General features: G+C 43.3%; 1 protein-coding gene across 6 annotated transcripts in view; it reads right to left on the minus strand.

Annotated features, from left to right (window-relative positions):
* Nucleotides 1-888: 888 nt before the first annotated feature.
* The window catches only part of SUSD1 (sushi domain containing 1), a 131,349-nt gene continuing 115,681 nt past the window's right edge, over nucleotides 889-16,556 (minus strand). For 2 of the 6 annotated variants that reach the window (XM_036915658.2, XM_036915654.2), the window contains 2 exons: nucleotides 8,134-8,227; nucleotides 3,282-7,820 (listed from right to left, as the gene is read on the minus strand). In XM_036915658.2, coding sequence (XP_036771553.2) covers nucleotide 7,820; nucleotides 8,134-8,227 — 95 coding nt within the window. In that variant the 3' untranslated portion in view covers nucleotides 3,282-7,819. Of the gene's footprint in view, nucleotides 1,136-3,281; nucleotides 7,828-8,133; nucleotides 8,228-13,748; nucleotides 13,808-16,556 lie in introns of those variants that run through there. The other 4 variants (XR_005030832.2, XR_005030831.2, XM_057498928.1 and 1 more) reach the window with 4 other exon arrangements.

The following is a 16,556-nucleotide window of genomic DNA, read 5'->3' on the forward strand; positions in this document are numbered from 1 at the left end:
CCTATCAGCACCTTCAGAATGGGGTTCCTGAGGAGACTTCTCAGAATTAGATGGGAATTCACTGAGATCAGAGAATTTTGGACCTCCTCACTTAAAATACTGGAAAAGAGGCACACAATCTCAATCATAATATAAATTAGTCATGGGGATGAAAATAGAGCATAGAGAATATAGTCAATAGTTCTGTAACATCTTTCTGTGTTGATAGATAGCAACTACACTAATTGGGGTAAGGATTTAATAATGCAGATAACTGTCAAATCACTGTTGTATAGTTGAAACCAATATAATATTGCATATCAAAATACTTCAATTAAAAATACCTATCAAGGAAAAAAATTAATTTCGGTATAGCTGGGCATCCTCTCCTCAGACTCAAACCTCAGGCTCTCATTTCACTTAGAAAGTATCTGCTCAAAATAAATTATTTTTCCTGTTGCTCAATTCAAACAATTTATGATACTTTCAGTTTACTGGAATGCAGCATGGTGGTTGACCAAGCAAGCAATTATGCAAATCAGAAGTTGTATAGCAAAAAAAAAAAAAAAAAAAGTAACTCAATCTGGAAACTTAGTTTCCAAAAATACAGGCTGATGTGCAGCAGCAGACTAGAGGTGGTATCAACCAAATGTCCTTGGGAAACTGGGAAGTCCCATGGATTAAGGGCGATGACCTGGGTGACCAAGCTGCCAGAAGCTGGGTGGCCAATAAAGGGCTATTGGCACACAGAGGCTGAGAGCAATGACCTGGCTGCTCAACCTTAGAAAGCCAAGGGCACGATACAGTCAGTACAGACCACACTCCCAGGCCAAGTGTAGAATAAATATAATTAGCCCTCCAACACTCATAGGCAGCCCTCCAAGGCACACACTCAACCTGCAAAGTCCATTCAGCACTGTGTGTCCTTCCGGGAAGACAGACTGCCTCCTTTCCTCCACAAGTAGGTCTCTATTTCTTTTCTGTCATCCACGTATAAGCCTCGGTCTCTCCATGCCTGGCTCTCATGAAGACTCGCTAGGACTCACATGCTCTCACAGCTCTGTCTCCATGGGGGGTTCCAGCTCCATCTAGCTCCAACCCCGTCCGAGTGGCCTCTCTATAGATGCCTACAGGGGCCTCAATGGCAGCTTGCGAGCTGCGGGAGAGAAAGCCTGGGGAGTGATTGCAGAAACAAGGGAAAATGGACGAAAGCAGCTGTGACACCAGAGGTGTGTTCCAGCTGGACACTGAGACGTAGCCTCACAAGATCAGTACGGGAGCTGGTCCTTCTGCTCCTGTAGAGTTCCTTCAGTCTCCATCTAATCCAGTCAGCTGCTTCAGACGCACCAAACTCAAACTGGTATTCAGACCAGATGGCCATGTATTCGTTGACCATGAGAAATCCATCAAGAATGTACAGGAACTCAAATCACAGGCTCCCAGGTCAGATTCACCTGCTCCGTGCCCTTGGGGGCAAGCTGCAGTCAGGCTGGAGTCTTCGAGCCCGACAGCTCCGTGCACCATCTCCCTTACAGGGATCCATGCAGCGTGGGTATTTACATTGGCTGGCCAGGACCAGGGCACTGTCTTCCTTGCCTGCTGCAGGAATTGCACTGCCCGTTCCCTGCCCCTTAGTAGGCTCCATGATAACAATTTCCCTTTCCTGGGCACTGCCTTTCTTTAGCCAGAAGGCAGCATGGCAGAGAGCCTCATGGCTGTCCCTGACCATCACCAGCACAGAGAAGCTCATGCAAGGACCAGGGTCCTGGAGTCATCTGGTGTTCGTCTTTCTCATCCTTCTTTGACAGCTGTGTGGCATTCCCATGTACATGGACATACTATACTCCATTTAACTAATTTCCTCCTGAGATACATCTGGGTTGTTTCTTAGCTTCTATTGTTATAAACTGTGTCACAATGAATAACCATGTACATGTGTCTTATTTTACATGTGCAGCTAAACCCATAGGATAAGTCTCGGAAGTAGGATGGCTGGGTTACAGGACAAAGGGGTCTGGACCAAGGCACGGCAAGTGTGCAAATTCCCTTCCGGAGAGGTGGCCCCATTCTGTACTCTCATTAACAATATCTCAGCACCTGTTTCCCACCAGCCTGGAGAAAGTGGTATTGATAAACTGCTGGATTTTCTCCAAATTATAGATGAGAAATGATATCCCACTAATTTGTATTTTTCTTGTGAACTTGTGTATCTTTTCTTATATTTTACAACAGTCATTTACATTGTTTTCTGTGAGCTATATTTTCATATCCTTTGAGCCCAAATTGTACTCTTTTTGTATTGTTTTGACCAAGGTTCCAGAAACTGGGGAAAAAACAATAGGTTACAAGTACTTCCATGTCCTAAAATGAGGATTTCCAAATGGTCTTGGGACTCAGAGCCCAATGCCTAAGATGTAAAGTGGTTTAAATTGAAAAGTCCCAAAGGAAGAAGTCCTCTGGAGCAAGCCATTGGCTTGCTGAGCATTTTCTATGCTACCACAGTGGTGAGAGCAGAGGCGTCTTCCTCAGTGCCAGCCTGAAAAGAGGATCTTCAAGATTCCTCCCCACCCAGAAAATCTGACTTGTTCCCCCTAAAGCTCTGGGAGACACACTGGCCTGGTGGCTGGTTCCAAGATCGGAAACCCAACGGTCAAGAAGCTGAGGCTGTCAGGCCAGCAGAACAAAAAAGTGGGAGCCGCCCTGGACGCAAGCTATTTCCACTGAGAGGACAAAGGGGCTAACTAACGAGTGAGGAAACTGGTCTGTGGCTGGAGCACCTCCTTTCGGCATGGCAGCATCTGTGAGTTTCCTGGGCCAAGCAGATACCCTGGAGAGTGAGCACGTGGGCGGAGCCATCTTGACGTGGTTTCTACCCCAAAAACCGGCCGACTTCCCAGGCAAGAAAACTCCAGGGAGGCCAGCAGAAGAGGCCGGGGAATGCAACTACTGAGACAGGACTTGAGGCAGTAACTCAGGAGTTCAGGATGACAAAATATGAAATATCTAGACATACACAACAAAAACTAAGCATGAATTACCTTATAAGTTGAAAACTAAAATACTTGACACAGGGACACACACAAAAATTAAATGGAGACACATATCCTGTTCTGGAATAGGACCATCTTTATTTAACACCTCCCCAAGAAAAAATACTTAAGATTCTGGGGGAACTTGGCCAAATAAATCTTGAAGTTATGTATAATAAGCATACATGAATAAATATATAATAAAAGCTGAGAATACTCTGAGAATTAACAGGAAAAAGGTGGTACTTTTAGTTGGTTGGTTTTTTTTTAAATTTAAAGTTACAGCAGATAGTATGAGCCCAGAAATAGGTTGGAAGAACAAGAGAAAGTTTCAGAAATACACTTTAGTCTATGATTCAAATCCCAAAGGGAAAAAATAGCAGTCAATGACTATTAGCAGGACAACAGGCTGAAACCATTTAGCAACAAAAAAAGATTCCGCCAAACCTCACTCCTTATGCTAAAATAAATTTCAGATGGATTAAAGATTTAAATGTTTAACTGCTGAGTTACATTTATTACCTTGAAATTGGAGGGTTCTTCTAAGCATGGCACCAAAAGCAAAATATGAAGGAAAGTGACTGATAAATTTGATGATACAAATTTAAGGTTTTTGTGTGACAACATATGACTCAAACGAAGTCAAAAAGGAACTGAAGGATTAACTAGAAAATTTGTTCATGAAATATATGACAGCAACAAGTGAAAATTACTATGATACAAAGTACTTTTTCAAATCAACAAAAGACAAACAATCCTGGGCTGGGAAAAAAGGCAATTCACCAAGACAGAATTATAAATGACGGATCAGTATGCAAAGTAGTCAGAGAAATGCCAACAAAACACTGAAACATCATTTTCACCTGCCAGATTAAAGGTATCAACAATGCCGAATGGTGTTGAGGTTTTCTGTTGGTGCATGTAAATTGGCATAAAGTTTCTCTGAGGTTCCTCTGACATTATGTGGTCAGCATAAAATGTATGTAGTTTTCATTCCAACAATTCATTCCAACAATTTCACTTCCAGGAATAGTTGCCTACTTGACAATTGCGTACAATTATACAGACTTGTATGAAAGTAGTAAACATCTGGAAACACTCCAAATGCACAACACACAATAGAGTATTGGTCAAATAAATTAGGATATGAGATTTAATGCAATCATTCCTGACATAAAAAATGTGTCCAGGGTATGCTGATAAACAAAAGCAGCATGTTACAAAATGACATGCATAGTTTGACCCATTTTGGCAACCCTGAGCTGTGCCAAGAATGTATGGATATGGAAACATGGATGTGGTACACACATATATCACAAAAATGATTCATTCTCTTTCTCTCTCTCTCTCTCTCTCTCTGAAAAACATGAGCATACACTGCTTTTTCACATGATTTGCTTCATTGGATCACAGGCCCACGAGCCAGGGCACAGAAAAAGCAACACCCTCTTTCCTCTCCAAAATCAGGAACTTCAATTTAATCACATACCAGCAACGGTGTGGTAGGCAAAAGGCCCTTAAAACATTATTTGATTGACTACTACCACCACCAGTTTTCTCTTAGATGAATAGAATGAAAAAACAGAAGGCTTAGAAAATAAGAATATGAGGTTAGCAATAAAAAGGGAACATTGAGAATTTCTTTTTAACTTCCTTTAAAATCGATTTAAATATTAACTTTAAGCTAATGCAGAATTTCAAGATAATAACTTCTGCTCTGGTCTTAAATCTTAAGTGCCCAACTGCAATTTCAGGTGGTCCTGAGCCAGAGATGGACTAGTACTTATTCCCCTTAATTAACTTCCATCGATTGGTTTGGTTGGTTGTGGCTCCTTCTAGAAGTGATGGGAGGAGGAACTTCACAGTGAAAAGACAGATATAAAAAGACACATGTGCTATAACAGTATAGGCAATGGTTGAATATATAAGTATGTATGAAATGTAAAGGACTCAATTTCCCAAGAACCAAAAGAGCTGTCCAAAGATTTGCTCAAGGCCTATCAAATCCTAGGAATGAGAACTAGACTTGCAGTCAGCTTTGGCTCCACAATTTAAGTCATGTGTCTGTCTGACCCCCACCTCCCCATTCTAACACGGGGAAAGAGATAAACCGAACCTTCCCAGCACACAGAACTGTTGTGTGAATGGAATGGAAGAACGTGTATAAACAGAAACTGTGGTGGAGATAAATAAAAACTGTGGGCACACACAAAACCAGCCAGGGAACAGTCTGGGCAACTCCCCAGTTTTGAATCCTAATCTAGAAGGGAGCTTAAGACTGGATCCTTCTGCTCACCTCTACATGCTGTCTCCAAGACAGGTAACAGGGCGAAGATCCTTCCTCTACCCCCACCTTAGGATCTAGCTGTATTTAGTGGTACTCATAATCCAACTCAGAGTGCTACCTGATCAGACCTTCAATGGAAGGACCCTGTGCTCTCCCAGGGAGATCCATTCTTGGTCTCCTGGGAGGCCCTCCCCACCTTAACCAAGAATCCACTTGGTAAAAAAGAACAGCATTGTTATAAATCTACCACGTGAGCTCAGAAAATGTAAAGCTGCCTTCATGTTTATGAGGAAATTAGAAAAGAAATGCAGAAAAATGGGACATCCTTTTTGCAAATGCTTCTTGCCTGCTCCTGTTAAGTATTAATGCTGAACAAAAGCTCTGAAATTTGGAACATTTAGAGGCAGTGACAAAGTCCATGTTTTTTGCTATTTTGGTACTCCGATTTCATGAACTGTTTTTACATTTCTGCATTGTACCCAGAAGTATGTTTTACTTATTACTTAACATTTAATCAGTTATTTTAACCATAAAATTTTAATGTTAAGCAAGTGGGATTTCTTCCCTTCAATGACAATTATGCTAAGTTCCATGTGGACAACTGTAGCTTCTTTGGCAGTTAATTCCAGAGCTGGAAATTAGGGAGGCTATAGAAACACATGGTATTTACAGAACCAGTTCATAAGAAGAAGACGGAAAGGCCCAGATTCTCTCTTTGGATAGAAGAGGCTTTGAGGAAAATCCTTACTCATCAGACACCCTATCCAATATTTAATCATAATAACTTGTAAGATTCCAAGTTTAATTCAAGAGAAAACAGTATGAGTTTGAATTGTTGTACATAAAAATCAAAAGTAGAAAGCTGTTTGCATTAGTTTACTGAGAGCTCTACTCTGCAGTTCATCTGAGAGCAGGAAGGGTTCTAAATGCGGATCGTAATTTGTAGTCTGAGGTAGTATCTCAGAGGAAAAGGACAGTTATTCCCAATACTGCCCAGTACTGGCAGGGGCCCGGGGCTGGCACTGAGCACCCAAGAGTCAGGCATCACTTCCCTCCCCTGACTCTTCCCAGTTGGGTGGATACACTTTGGGCCAGCTTCATAGACAGTTTTCACCGGTTCCTACTCTCTCCTCATCTGCCCACAAGCCCAGGCTGCTCACATCTGTCCCTCCTCAATGCCCAGTGTGCTGGTGAAGAGCACACCAGCCCACCGTGGCAGAAGGACCATTCCTCTTCCTCAGGACCGTGATGTTGCACAATTCCAGGACCAGGTTCATATATGCTAGACGCTGGGGTTGCGTAAGAGAACTGTTCCCCGCAAACCCCCCATGCTTTTTATTGTCTGGGCCCAGAAAGGGAGGGAGTAAAGGGAGGGGAATGCGGTTACTTAGAGAAGCTACAGCCTCTGTGTTTCTTCTGCATTTGTTTCTAACTGAGCCTTGGAGTAACACTGTTGGTACACTGTTGGTTAGGGAGGGAAGTTAAAGAATACGGATTCAGGCCTTAACAGTCAAACCTAACACACTCCACCTGTAAACTCAGCATATTGACAGTAGGCCCAGTATTGCTTACAACTAATGTGTCATGGCTCATGATAAAGTCACAGAGTTACTGACATTGTAGATTAAAGGGATGACTGTGTCACCCACATTGTTCCCCCTCCCCTGTAAACACATGGACTCTGGCCATGGGCTTGAGATCATTTCAACCCAATATGAGCACCGAACGTAAAGGGAGGCACAGAGCATTTTTAGGAGACACTCATAATAAAAAATCACTCAAGGCTGCTACAAACATTCCTGTGGAACAGACAAATGTCTAAAGTAACAGAATATGTTTACTGGAGTGACTTTAGGGCTTTTGAATAGCTATAAGACAAATGGAAGTGTATCAAAGCAATGGTTGGTGCCTACCAGACAAGGCAGGCAACTTAGTGGAGAGGCCAGGTTCGCACACTTCCAGTTAGTATGTCAACTAACTGTAGGAAAATGGCTGCTCAAAGGTGTTTGACAGTTTGTCTCTGTATGTGATCTCTATCCTCTTCCATGACCTCCTTCAGAAAGTCAAATTCTAGCCCAAACTTAAGTCCCTCTCATTGATTATTGTAAAAGAATGGATTTTGAATTAATTAACAGAGATGCTATAAAGGAAGATGCAGAGGCTCTCTTGCACTCAATGTCTAGAGGTGCTCTCAGGCATCACTCAGGGAAGACACCGGCCCAGCCCATGTGATCTGTAGTCTGGGTCAATATGACATTGTATATCAAGGGTCTCAAGCCCACAGACACAGAACTGGTCACGAAGCGGGGAAGATGTCAGCAATTCCTGAGTTTCCACCTTGTGAGGGATTCCATAGAAATAGTCACAGTCTTGAATCCAGAAACGGGGCCAGGCTGGGAATGGAGAAGGCTGCAGACCCACACACACGCCTGGATGAGAGTCCCAGGAGGTCTCTGTGCAGGCACCCAAGAGGCTGTCAGAACATCTGCCCCCGTAGCACCGCATCCTCCCCATGTAGTGCCCATCTGCAGTCTAGACATGGAGGAGGAAAAGAGAGTCCATTGACACGCTGGTTGCCCATGGTGCAGCTCACGCACACTCATGCTCTGTGAGCGGCCAGGGCAGTCATCACTGACCCAGATCTTCTCCTGGGCCAGGAGGGCAGCCCCCCGCCCAGCCCTGTGGAGCAGAGTCGCTCATGCCTTCCACATGCTGAGAGCCCAGGACAACCTCTGCCCACAGCCCCTTCATCCCCCCTGCATCGCAGCTGTTCTTCGAGTCTCCGATCCCATCCTCCCTCCATTCCACTCATTTCTCAAGAACGACAGGCTCACATACCACATTGCTGAGAAGGAGAGGAATGCCAGAACGATCACAACCGCCACAGAGCCCAGGCCAGCGCCCACCATCTGCTGCAGCATGAGCGACGAATCTGCGGGGCAGAACCACACGCTGAACCCACGAAGCAGGAAGCATGGGCCCTTCCAGGAGACGCATGCCCACCTGTGCTCACTCCACTCTAGCCCAGGGCTTGGCCCCACTTAACAAACCACCCCAAGAATACCCAGAGTGTCTGTGCTCCCTGAAATGGCCCTGAGGATGCAGGGCTGTAGGAAAACACACTTTCGGGGTATTTCGGAAAAGGAAGTTTAATAAGGGGCCCCATTCATGTTACCAGGGATAAAACGGCTGCTCTAGCAGACGGTGCACGGACAGCATGCTGCTGCTCTCGTTGGTGCTCTCTCCTCAGTTACCCTTGATAGATTTGTATAGGCAGTTTTTCTTTGCATTGAGGAGGAGGTCATTCTGACATCATTTGGATTTTTGGTCCAAAAATGAGAGTTAGTTCTAGGGGTCAAACACAGCAAGCAAATCCTCTCTGTTGGATAGAGTCATCTTCCATTTTCCCTATACATACACATGGGTGGTACCTCCTGCTCTGCTCAGCAGGTTGCCATGAGGATAAAATAAGAAAATTGATGTGAAAGCTCTTTGGAAGACATCATATGTTCTATCTGGGGTGTATCACATGGCACCTCTGGGGAAATCCCTGGTTGTCAATTGCAAAACACCCATCTTTGGGTTGCACATTTGGGTCAAGTGACTGAATCAGAGCATCATGTGTTTCTGAACTAAAGGTCTTACTGTAATTTTCAAATACTTATTTAGTACTTACTGTGTGCCAGACACTGTTCTAATGACCTCTCCTAACTACCCCAGGTTGGTATTAGAATAATAGTGTCAGGTATTATAATAGTACCCAGTGTATTACTAGGTACAGACCAAGGCATGGAGTGGTTAAATAACTTGCCCACATCACCTAGCTAGAAAATGTAAGAGCCAGGATTCAAATCCAAGCTGTCAGGCTCCAGAGTCTTTGCTTGGACTACAGTCCCTTGTTTCCCCAGCACACGTCTGAATCCAGCTGTGTCTGCTGCAGAGCAGGCCACGCCCACCACCACCCAGAGCTGGGCTTGCAGGCCCAGAACTTTCCTGCACAGGCTCATGACGATGGGGCTTAGGGCGATAATAGCTCAGGTTTCTCTTTGGAAGAACAAAAGCCTGTGGGCAGTGGTGCCACCAGACATTGAAAACTTGTGGCTGACTCTGCAAATATAGAATTAAAAATAAAAGTACCACCAGGCCACAGAATAGGTATATGGAAGAGCAACCAAGTCTAAGTTTTGCCACATTATTTGTTGCAGTTGTCACTGCTGGACACCAAATGATTTCATTTTTCTGTACCCTCCTTTTCCCAGTGCCCATGCATGTGCTTAGTCTGCCCCTTGGGTAATCCGGCACTGCCTTGGAAGGGCTGAAAACAGCAAAAACAAAGATCTGTCACTGTGAGGGAGGAAGGGCTTGAGAGGAATAACAGCAGTTCCTGGGCTTGAGACCCTCAAGACATAGATGACAATTCCCTCGCAGGGAATGAGGCACATCTGAGAACAGCTCAAGCTACTTCACTTTTTCATCATCGAATGTGTACTGGCAATAGGGTAGCCCACGAGGTGGCTATTTAAATCTAAATCTAAATTTAATTGCAATTAAAATTAAGTTTCTTAGTCATATTATTTCAAGAGCTCAACTTCAAGTACACATTTCAAGCACCCAGTCCCACATGTGGCTAGTAGCTATTAGACAGCACAGCCTTAAAATCTTCCCATCACTGCAGAAAGTTCTACTGACTGGCAATGCTCAGATCTCCACACCCAGGTGAAGAGCAGTTTACACCTACAGGAGGCTCTCCAGGTAGCTGGCCCTCGCAAAAGGAGCCAGGGAAGGCACCTCTTGCTACATACAGAGCCTGCAAAACCCACAACCTCAGCAAGGGTTGTCAAGAAACTTTCTAGGAAAACATAGCTTACATTGTTTGGCCACTTTTGGTGTCTGGCCTTGACATTTTAAGAAGCTGCATCATAAAATGGAAGGATGACCTGTGCCTGAGTTAGAAGTTAGTAAAGAAAAGTAACAAGGGGAGGGACTTGAATGACCAGATGTGAAAACAGTGCAGTGCAGTGTCAGCACAAGAATGAATACAATGGAATGAGACAGAAAGCCTGGAAGCAAACCCAAGCCTGTCACATAATTTCAAAGCTTGAACACTGGAGTCAGGTAGTCCAAGTCTGTATCTGAACACCACCACTCCCTAACTGGGTGATCTGGGCAATTTATGCAGCCATTTTGTGCCTCAGTTTTCCCATGGGGGGATGAAATAACAACATGGAAATGATAATAACAGTGCCTACTTTACAGGGTTATTGTGAGAAATAAATGAGTTCAGACATGTCAGGACTGCTCCTGGCTCACAGTAAGCAGCAGGCAAATATCAGCTATCATTCGTTTTTGTTGTTACTGTTGTTTAGTTTCAAATCATAGGGGAAATTATACATTATTCATGAGTGCTGAGAAAACTGGCTAACCATTTAGAAAAAAGTGATTTTGCTCAGTAGAGTTTACACCATATACCTAAATAAAATCTAGATGGATTAAAGACTTAAATTGAAACCTGAAAGAATTAGAACAAAATGTAAGTAAATATTTATCTAATATTAAAGCAGATAATATTTTTCTAAGCATATTTATTAATGCAGGAGCCTTAAGAGAATGAGAGCTCTAACATAAAGCATACATTTCTGCACACCAAAGCTACCATAAGCAAGGTTAAAAGGCAAAGGATAAACTGAGTAAAATATTTAGAATAATTAATAAGGGGTTAACATATAGTATTACAAATTATTAAGGAAAAGACAAATACCTCAATAGCAAAATGAGCAAATTCTATGAATAGTGAAGTCACATATAAAACATGGTTACAGATGACTGATAAACCTTTGATCAACTTCTCTAATAAAAATGCAAATCAAAGAGATGCCATTTTTGTGCACTAAATTCACCAGGTATTGTGTGTGTGTGTGTGTGTGTGTGTGTGTGTGTGTGTGTGTGTGTGTGCGCGCGCGCGCATGCGCATGCACGTGCCCCACACTTTTATTTTCTTTTAAGTGACGATACAGCAGTGGACACAGTGCAAAGAAGCTGGAACTTTCCTGTACTGCTTGTTTCAGCCAGTCTACCTAGTATTCCTCCCGATTTTGGTCATCAGTGTTTTCTCTATATTTTTTTCCAGTATAGTTTCATCCTCTCTATATTTTTAATCACTGATTGATGAAAATGTTGAACTGAAGATGACTGTGGACAGTGACCCATGTCCTGCATACTCCTGGATTCGACATCACCTCATTAATAAGCAACCTTGGCGTAGTCATTCTGCTGGTTTCTAAGTTTACAGACAGCCCTCACTTCCCTGCACTGCCCACAGGGCGTTGTTCAGTGTCAGCTGAAGACAAAACACATTATGCCTGCCATGTCTCCCTGACCGATCAGTGCTTCTGTGTGAGAAGAAAGCGAGCACTCTGACCTAATGTGCTCCGAGCTCCCACGCTCACTGCTGGGCACTGCTTCCACCAGGCAGACAGAGCCATCTCCTTGAAGGTCTTGCCTGGCCTTGACTGCAAGTTATCATCATCTACATTTTACAAAATCCAGCTTCCTTGTACAGAGTTCCACATTCTTTGCTCATTCTCAGTCTTCTTTTCTCTTCTTGATCAAAATTTCTCAAAGATCACTGGCAGTGGGTTATCCATCTCATATGCAAATTGTACGAACCTGCTAGAATGTGCTTCAGCCAGGTCAGAAGACTTTAACTTAATAAAACAGTTCTTCTCTTCATTTCAAATATGCCTTCACAAGCCAACAGGACAAAAATGAAGAGGGAGCTGAGGAACCCGTCTTTCTCTCGACCACCCCCTAGCAGACATCATTCACCACAAGCAGGGGGCCCACCTACTCCTTACTCTAGGCCTAAGTATTGGACAGTCACCTTTATTAATTCCATACAACATGACCCGGGTTTTGGCTCCTGGCATGAGGCCTGCCGGCAGAACAGTTCCTTGCCGTAGGTCTTCCTGGCTAGTTTGTCTGTGTCCTCTGTGAGAAGCCGAGTCAGTCCAATCAAGAGTGCTCACAGGGTACGGGCTTCTCTTCCCCCATTAATTTCTTACTGAGAAACTGACCGCTGGCCAATTTGAATTACATTGTTAGAGCTTTGCCATCGTCGGCTTTCCCTCACTTCTATGGTCTCATGCTATGAAGTCATGCTTGTTTTTCTTCTGAATCACTTGTAGAACATTCTTTTAGAAACCCAAGTGTGTTATATCCAAGATTCTCAGTGACTCATTCTTGAAGAAAGTAAATCCTTAGGCTTAAACTCCACCATTCTCTTCAAGGTGGCTCCCTGAAGAGGGATGTGCCCAGGAGGAATGATAGGGCTTTTCTGGGCTTATCTTTAACACTCTCATTAATAGAAATATCATCACAGGTGCTGAAGGGCAAGTAAGAAAGGCCCCGTTCCTGCTCTCAGACCTTGTGGCAGCCTGAGGATTTCTCATGGCCATGAATACTTTTTCGTGAATTTATAAGAGCAGGGTCATTTTCTGAAAGCAACAATTCTACTCTCCAAAAGGTACAAATAATTAGCACTGTGACTTCTAATTAAATTTCTCTTTGCCATTCTAGGGTCTCCTTGCTTGAATTCCTTACAGAGTAGGAGATGGCAAGAAGAGCAAAATAAAATAATTTAGAGATAATCCTGATGAATCATCAACATTACTGAATTCATTTTCTCTTGCAGCTTAACAATTTACCTTACATTCAGCAGCTAGCACCCACTTCTTAGCTCACAGGTCCATGGGTCAGAAGTTCACACACTGACTGAGTCACAAGGCTGAAATCCAGGTGGCTTTCCCCTCTGGAGGCTCTGAGAGAAGAATCTGCTTCCAAGATCATTCAGGTTATGGGCTAAATTCAGTTCCTTGCAGTTGTAGGATTGAGGTCCCCATATTCTTCCTGGCTGAAAGCTAAGGGCCACTCAGCTCATCCAGGCAACCCACATTCCTGCCATGGGGTTCCCTCCTTCAAAGCCAGCAGTAGAAACCCTTGTGTCAAATCCAGCTCTCATTTTGAATCTCTAATTTCCCCTGTCTCTGATCTCTAGACCTAGATTTAAAGAGCTCACGTGAAGGTCAGGTCCATCTGGATAATCTTCCTATTTGGGACCTTAATTACATCTTCAAATCCTTTCACAGCAACACCTAGAATAGCCTTTGAATGAATGAGAGTCAGTGGGTGTATGGCAGGGGCCACTTAGGATTCTGCCTACCACAATTATGAAGGCTTAAAATAAGTGGGTGTGTTTATGTACATTTGTGTGTGTATATATATACTTGCATAGCATATACAACCATATGCCTATATGCTAGACTTTTATCTTGATGTAAATCTTCTCTGGCTTATTTAATAAGTATTGTGCTTACTAGGCTTCATTTTTTCATCAGACTACACTACTGGTTTCCTGGTAATCATTCAACCCAATTCAATAAATTCTGATTAAGTACCTACTGTGTGCTGGGCACTGCTGCAGCTCTTCAAATGCCCTCCCTCAAGGGTATGAAATCTAGTAAGAAAAGACAAGTGCACCAGTTGATCTGAATTATAGCAAAATGGCTAAAGAGAAGGAGAGGGAGAGAGAGAGATCCCGTCCCCTTGAAGAAATACAAAAAGGTTCAGGAGGGAGATTTTAGTTGAATCTTGAAGAACAGGTGGGAGTGTAATAAGCAGAGAGTACAGGAAGGTTATAGGGCAGTCCAGGGGGAAGTACGCAAGTATTCATATGAGCAAAGATGTTAAGGAGGGTAAGTGAGCGTCATACCGGAGAAGAGGTGGCACATCAGTTTAAATGGAGAAGACAGAGAAATGCAGTTAGAAAGGAGCAGGCCGTGGAAACCAGACTGAAGAGTAGTGCAGGACAAGGGAAGAACTGTCGGAGGGAATAATAAAATCAGTGCTGCAGTTTAGAAATAGGAGTCAGGTGGCAGCGTGTAGACTGGTGTGAGAAAAGGAAACCTTGCACTTGGGAAGGGAGATGAGAAAGGAGGCTCTGCCCATCACTCTGCTACTGACATAAAGGCCTGTGCTCAGGGAGCAGACAAAGAAATGAAAATCAGAGCGGCATGCCCAACGTGTAAGATGTGGGTTGAAAGAGAGAGCGAGTGGTCAGTAATGACTCACAGGTTTCATGCCTGTGACTGAAGGATGTTCCCAGATCACGGTTTATCATTGTCTCACATACAACAAATGGCCTTTTGCTCTGTGACACAGGACAGCACAGACTCCTAGTGCTCTGTGGCTGGAAGGCATCTTAGAGCCTCGGAAAGAGGCAGCTGAGAACCAGCCAAGTTAAATACAATTTCAAAGACACCCAGTTGATTAGTAGCAGGACTCTGGCAAAGAAGCCCAGGTCTCTGCATTCCCCATCAGAACTTCAGCAGAGGAGTGGTTTTCTATTATCTCCAGTGCCTCTCCAATATTTGAATTCAGAGGTTCAAACTCTCTTTCAATAGTGGTTCTTACACTGAGAGGAGAAGGAAGGCAGTGCCAGAAGCCACTTAGGTATTTCCAAACCAACTCCTTCCCATTAATCACTGTGGCATGACTGCACCAGGTCCTTGGCCATTCCTTCGGCCCCATTTGAGTGTTTGCTAATCATAATAAATAGCTGCTGAAGGCAGTGGATTCTGGAAGCTATTATTTCTGTGCCTGTCCAGGATGCTTACACATCTCCATTCTACTGATAAAAGCACTTCATTTCCTTATATGGGAACTCCATTCCCATCCTTAAAGCTTTAGGGAATGGATTGGCAGAAACATTTCCAAATGTTGGACTATGTGGTCACTTCATGTGGCCTTCATTAAACTCCAGGAAAGGCAGCGTAGCCTACTGGCACGCAGAGATTAACAGCACACATCTCTGTTAAGAGAGACCCTTATCTATCATGCCAAGTGAAATAAGTCAGACAAAGACAGATACTATATGATCTCACTTATATGTGGTATCTAAAAAAACTGAACTCATACAAAGAGAGGGTAGCATGGTGGGTGGTTACAGGGGCTGTGGGACGGGGAAAATTGGGGGATGTTGGTCAGAGGGTACAAACTTCCAGTTATAAGTGTTAGTTCTGGGGATCAAATGTACAACATGGTGACTAGAATTAACAATACTGTATTATAAACTTGAAAGTCACTAGGAGAGTTAAATGTCCTCACCCTCCAAAAAATATACATATACATACATACACGTGTATGTGTGTGTGTAAGGTAATTATGTGAGGTGATGTAGGTGTGGTTTTTTTTTTTTTTTTAATTGAAGTACAGTTGACATGTGATATACTAGTTTCAAGTGTACAAAATAGTGATTTGACAATTATGTACAGTACTAAATGTTCACCACAGTAAATGTAGTTACCATCTGTCACCATATAAAGTTATTACAGTATTACTAACTATATTCCCTATGTTGTACTTTTTATCCCAGTGACTTGCTTATTTTATCACTGGAGGTTTAAATCCAGTTTATTTCAGTTTATTAGTTTATAAAGTTTAAATCTTAATCTCCTCCACCTATGTCACCCATTTTCCCATCCTCCTCCCCTCTGACAACTACTGGTTTATTTACGGTGTTTGTCTTTCTCTGACTTATTTCACTTGGCATCGTGCCCCCTAGGTCCATCTGTGCTGTCACTAATGACAGCTTAGGTGAAGTAGATGGAGGATTTAACTAACCTTTTAGTGGTAATCATTTTGCAATATATACACATATCAAATCACCACGCTGTATTCCTGAAACTCATGCAATGTTACATGTAAGTTCTATCTCAGTAAAGCCCTCACTGCCTGGGGACTGCAATCCAAGGTGGCTGATGGTCAGTAATGAACCTGCCCGGGTGAAAAACCAAGTCTTCTACCCTTCGAAGTTAGTGTGAATGGAGATGAGAACATGGGAAATAAGATTAGGGGTAAGCAGACAAATGAAGGAAGCTTAACTCTCCAGTCCCTCCCAACCATTTCCTAAGGACCCTCTTCACATCCAGGGTGACAAACCCCCACTGCAAAGCACCATCCTCTGGGATCCTCCTGGAAGTAGGGTTATGTGAGCACTTCCTCACTGCCCTGGCCTATTGTTTATGCTGCTCTGAGGTAAGAGGCAGGATATAAGGGGTTAAAGTGATGCTCTGGGCTAACAGCAGAATTCCTCAGGCTGTTGCTAGGATTCATAAACCACAAGGAAAAGTCCAAATTCAAAGGTCATAAACTTTACAAGATTTCTGGTATTAAGCTACAAACTAATGGAATTCCTGGGACTCAAA

The sequence above is a fragment of the Manis pentadactyla genome, chromosome 3 (assembly GCF_030020395.1).
Source record: "Manis pentadactyla isolate mManPen7 chromosome 3, mManPen7.hap1, whole genome shotgun sequence".
In the NCBI taxonomy this organism is placed as follows: Eukaryota; Metazoa; Chordata; class Mammalia; order Pholidota; family Manidae; genus Manis; species Manis pentadactyla.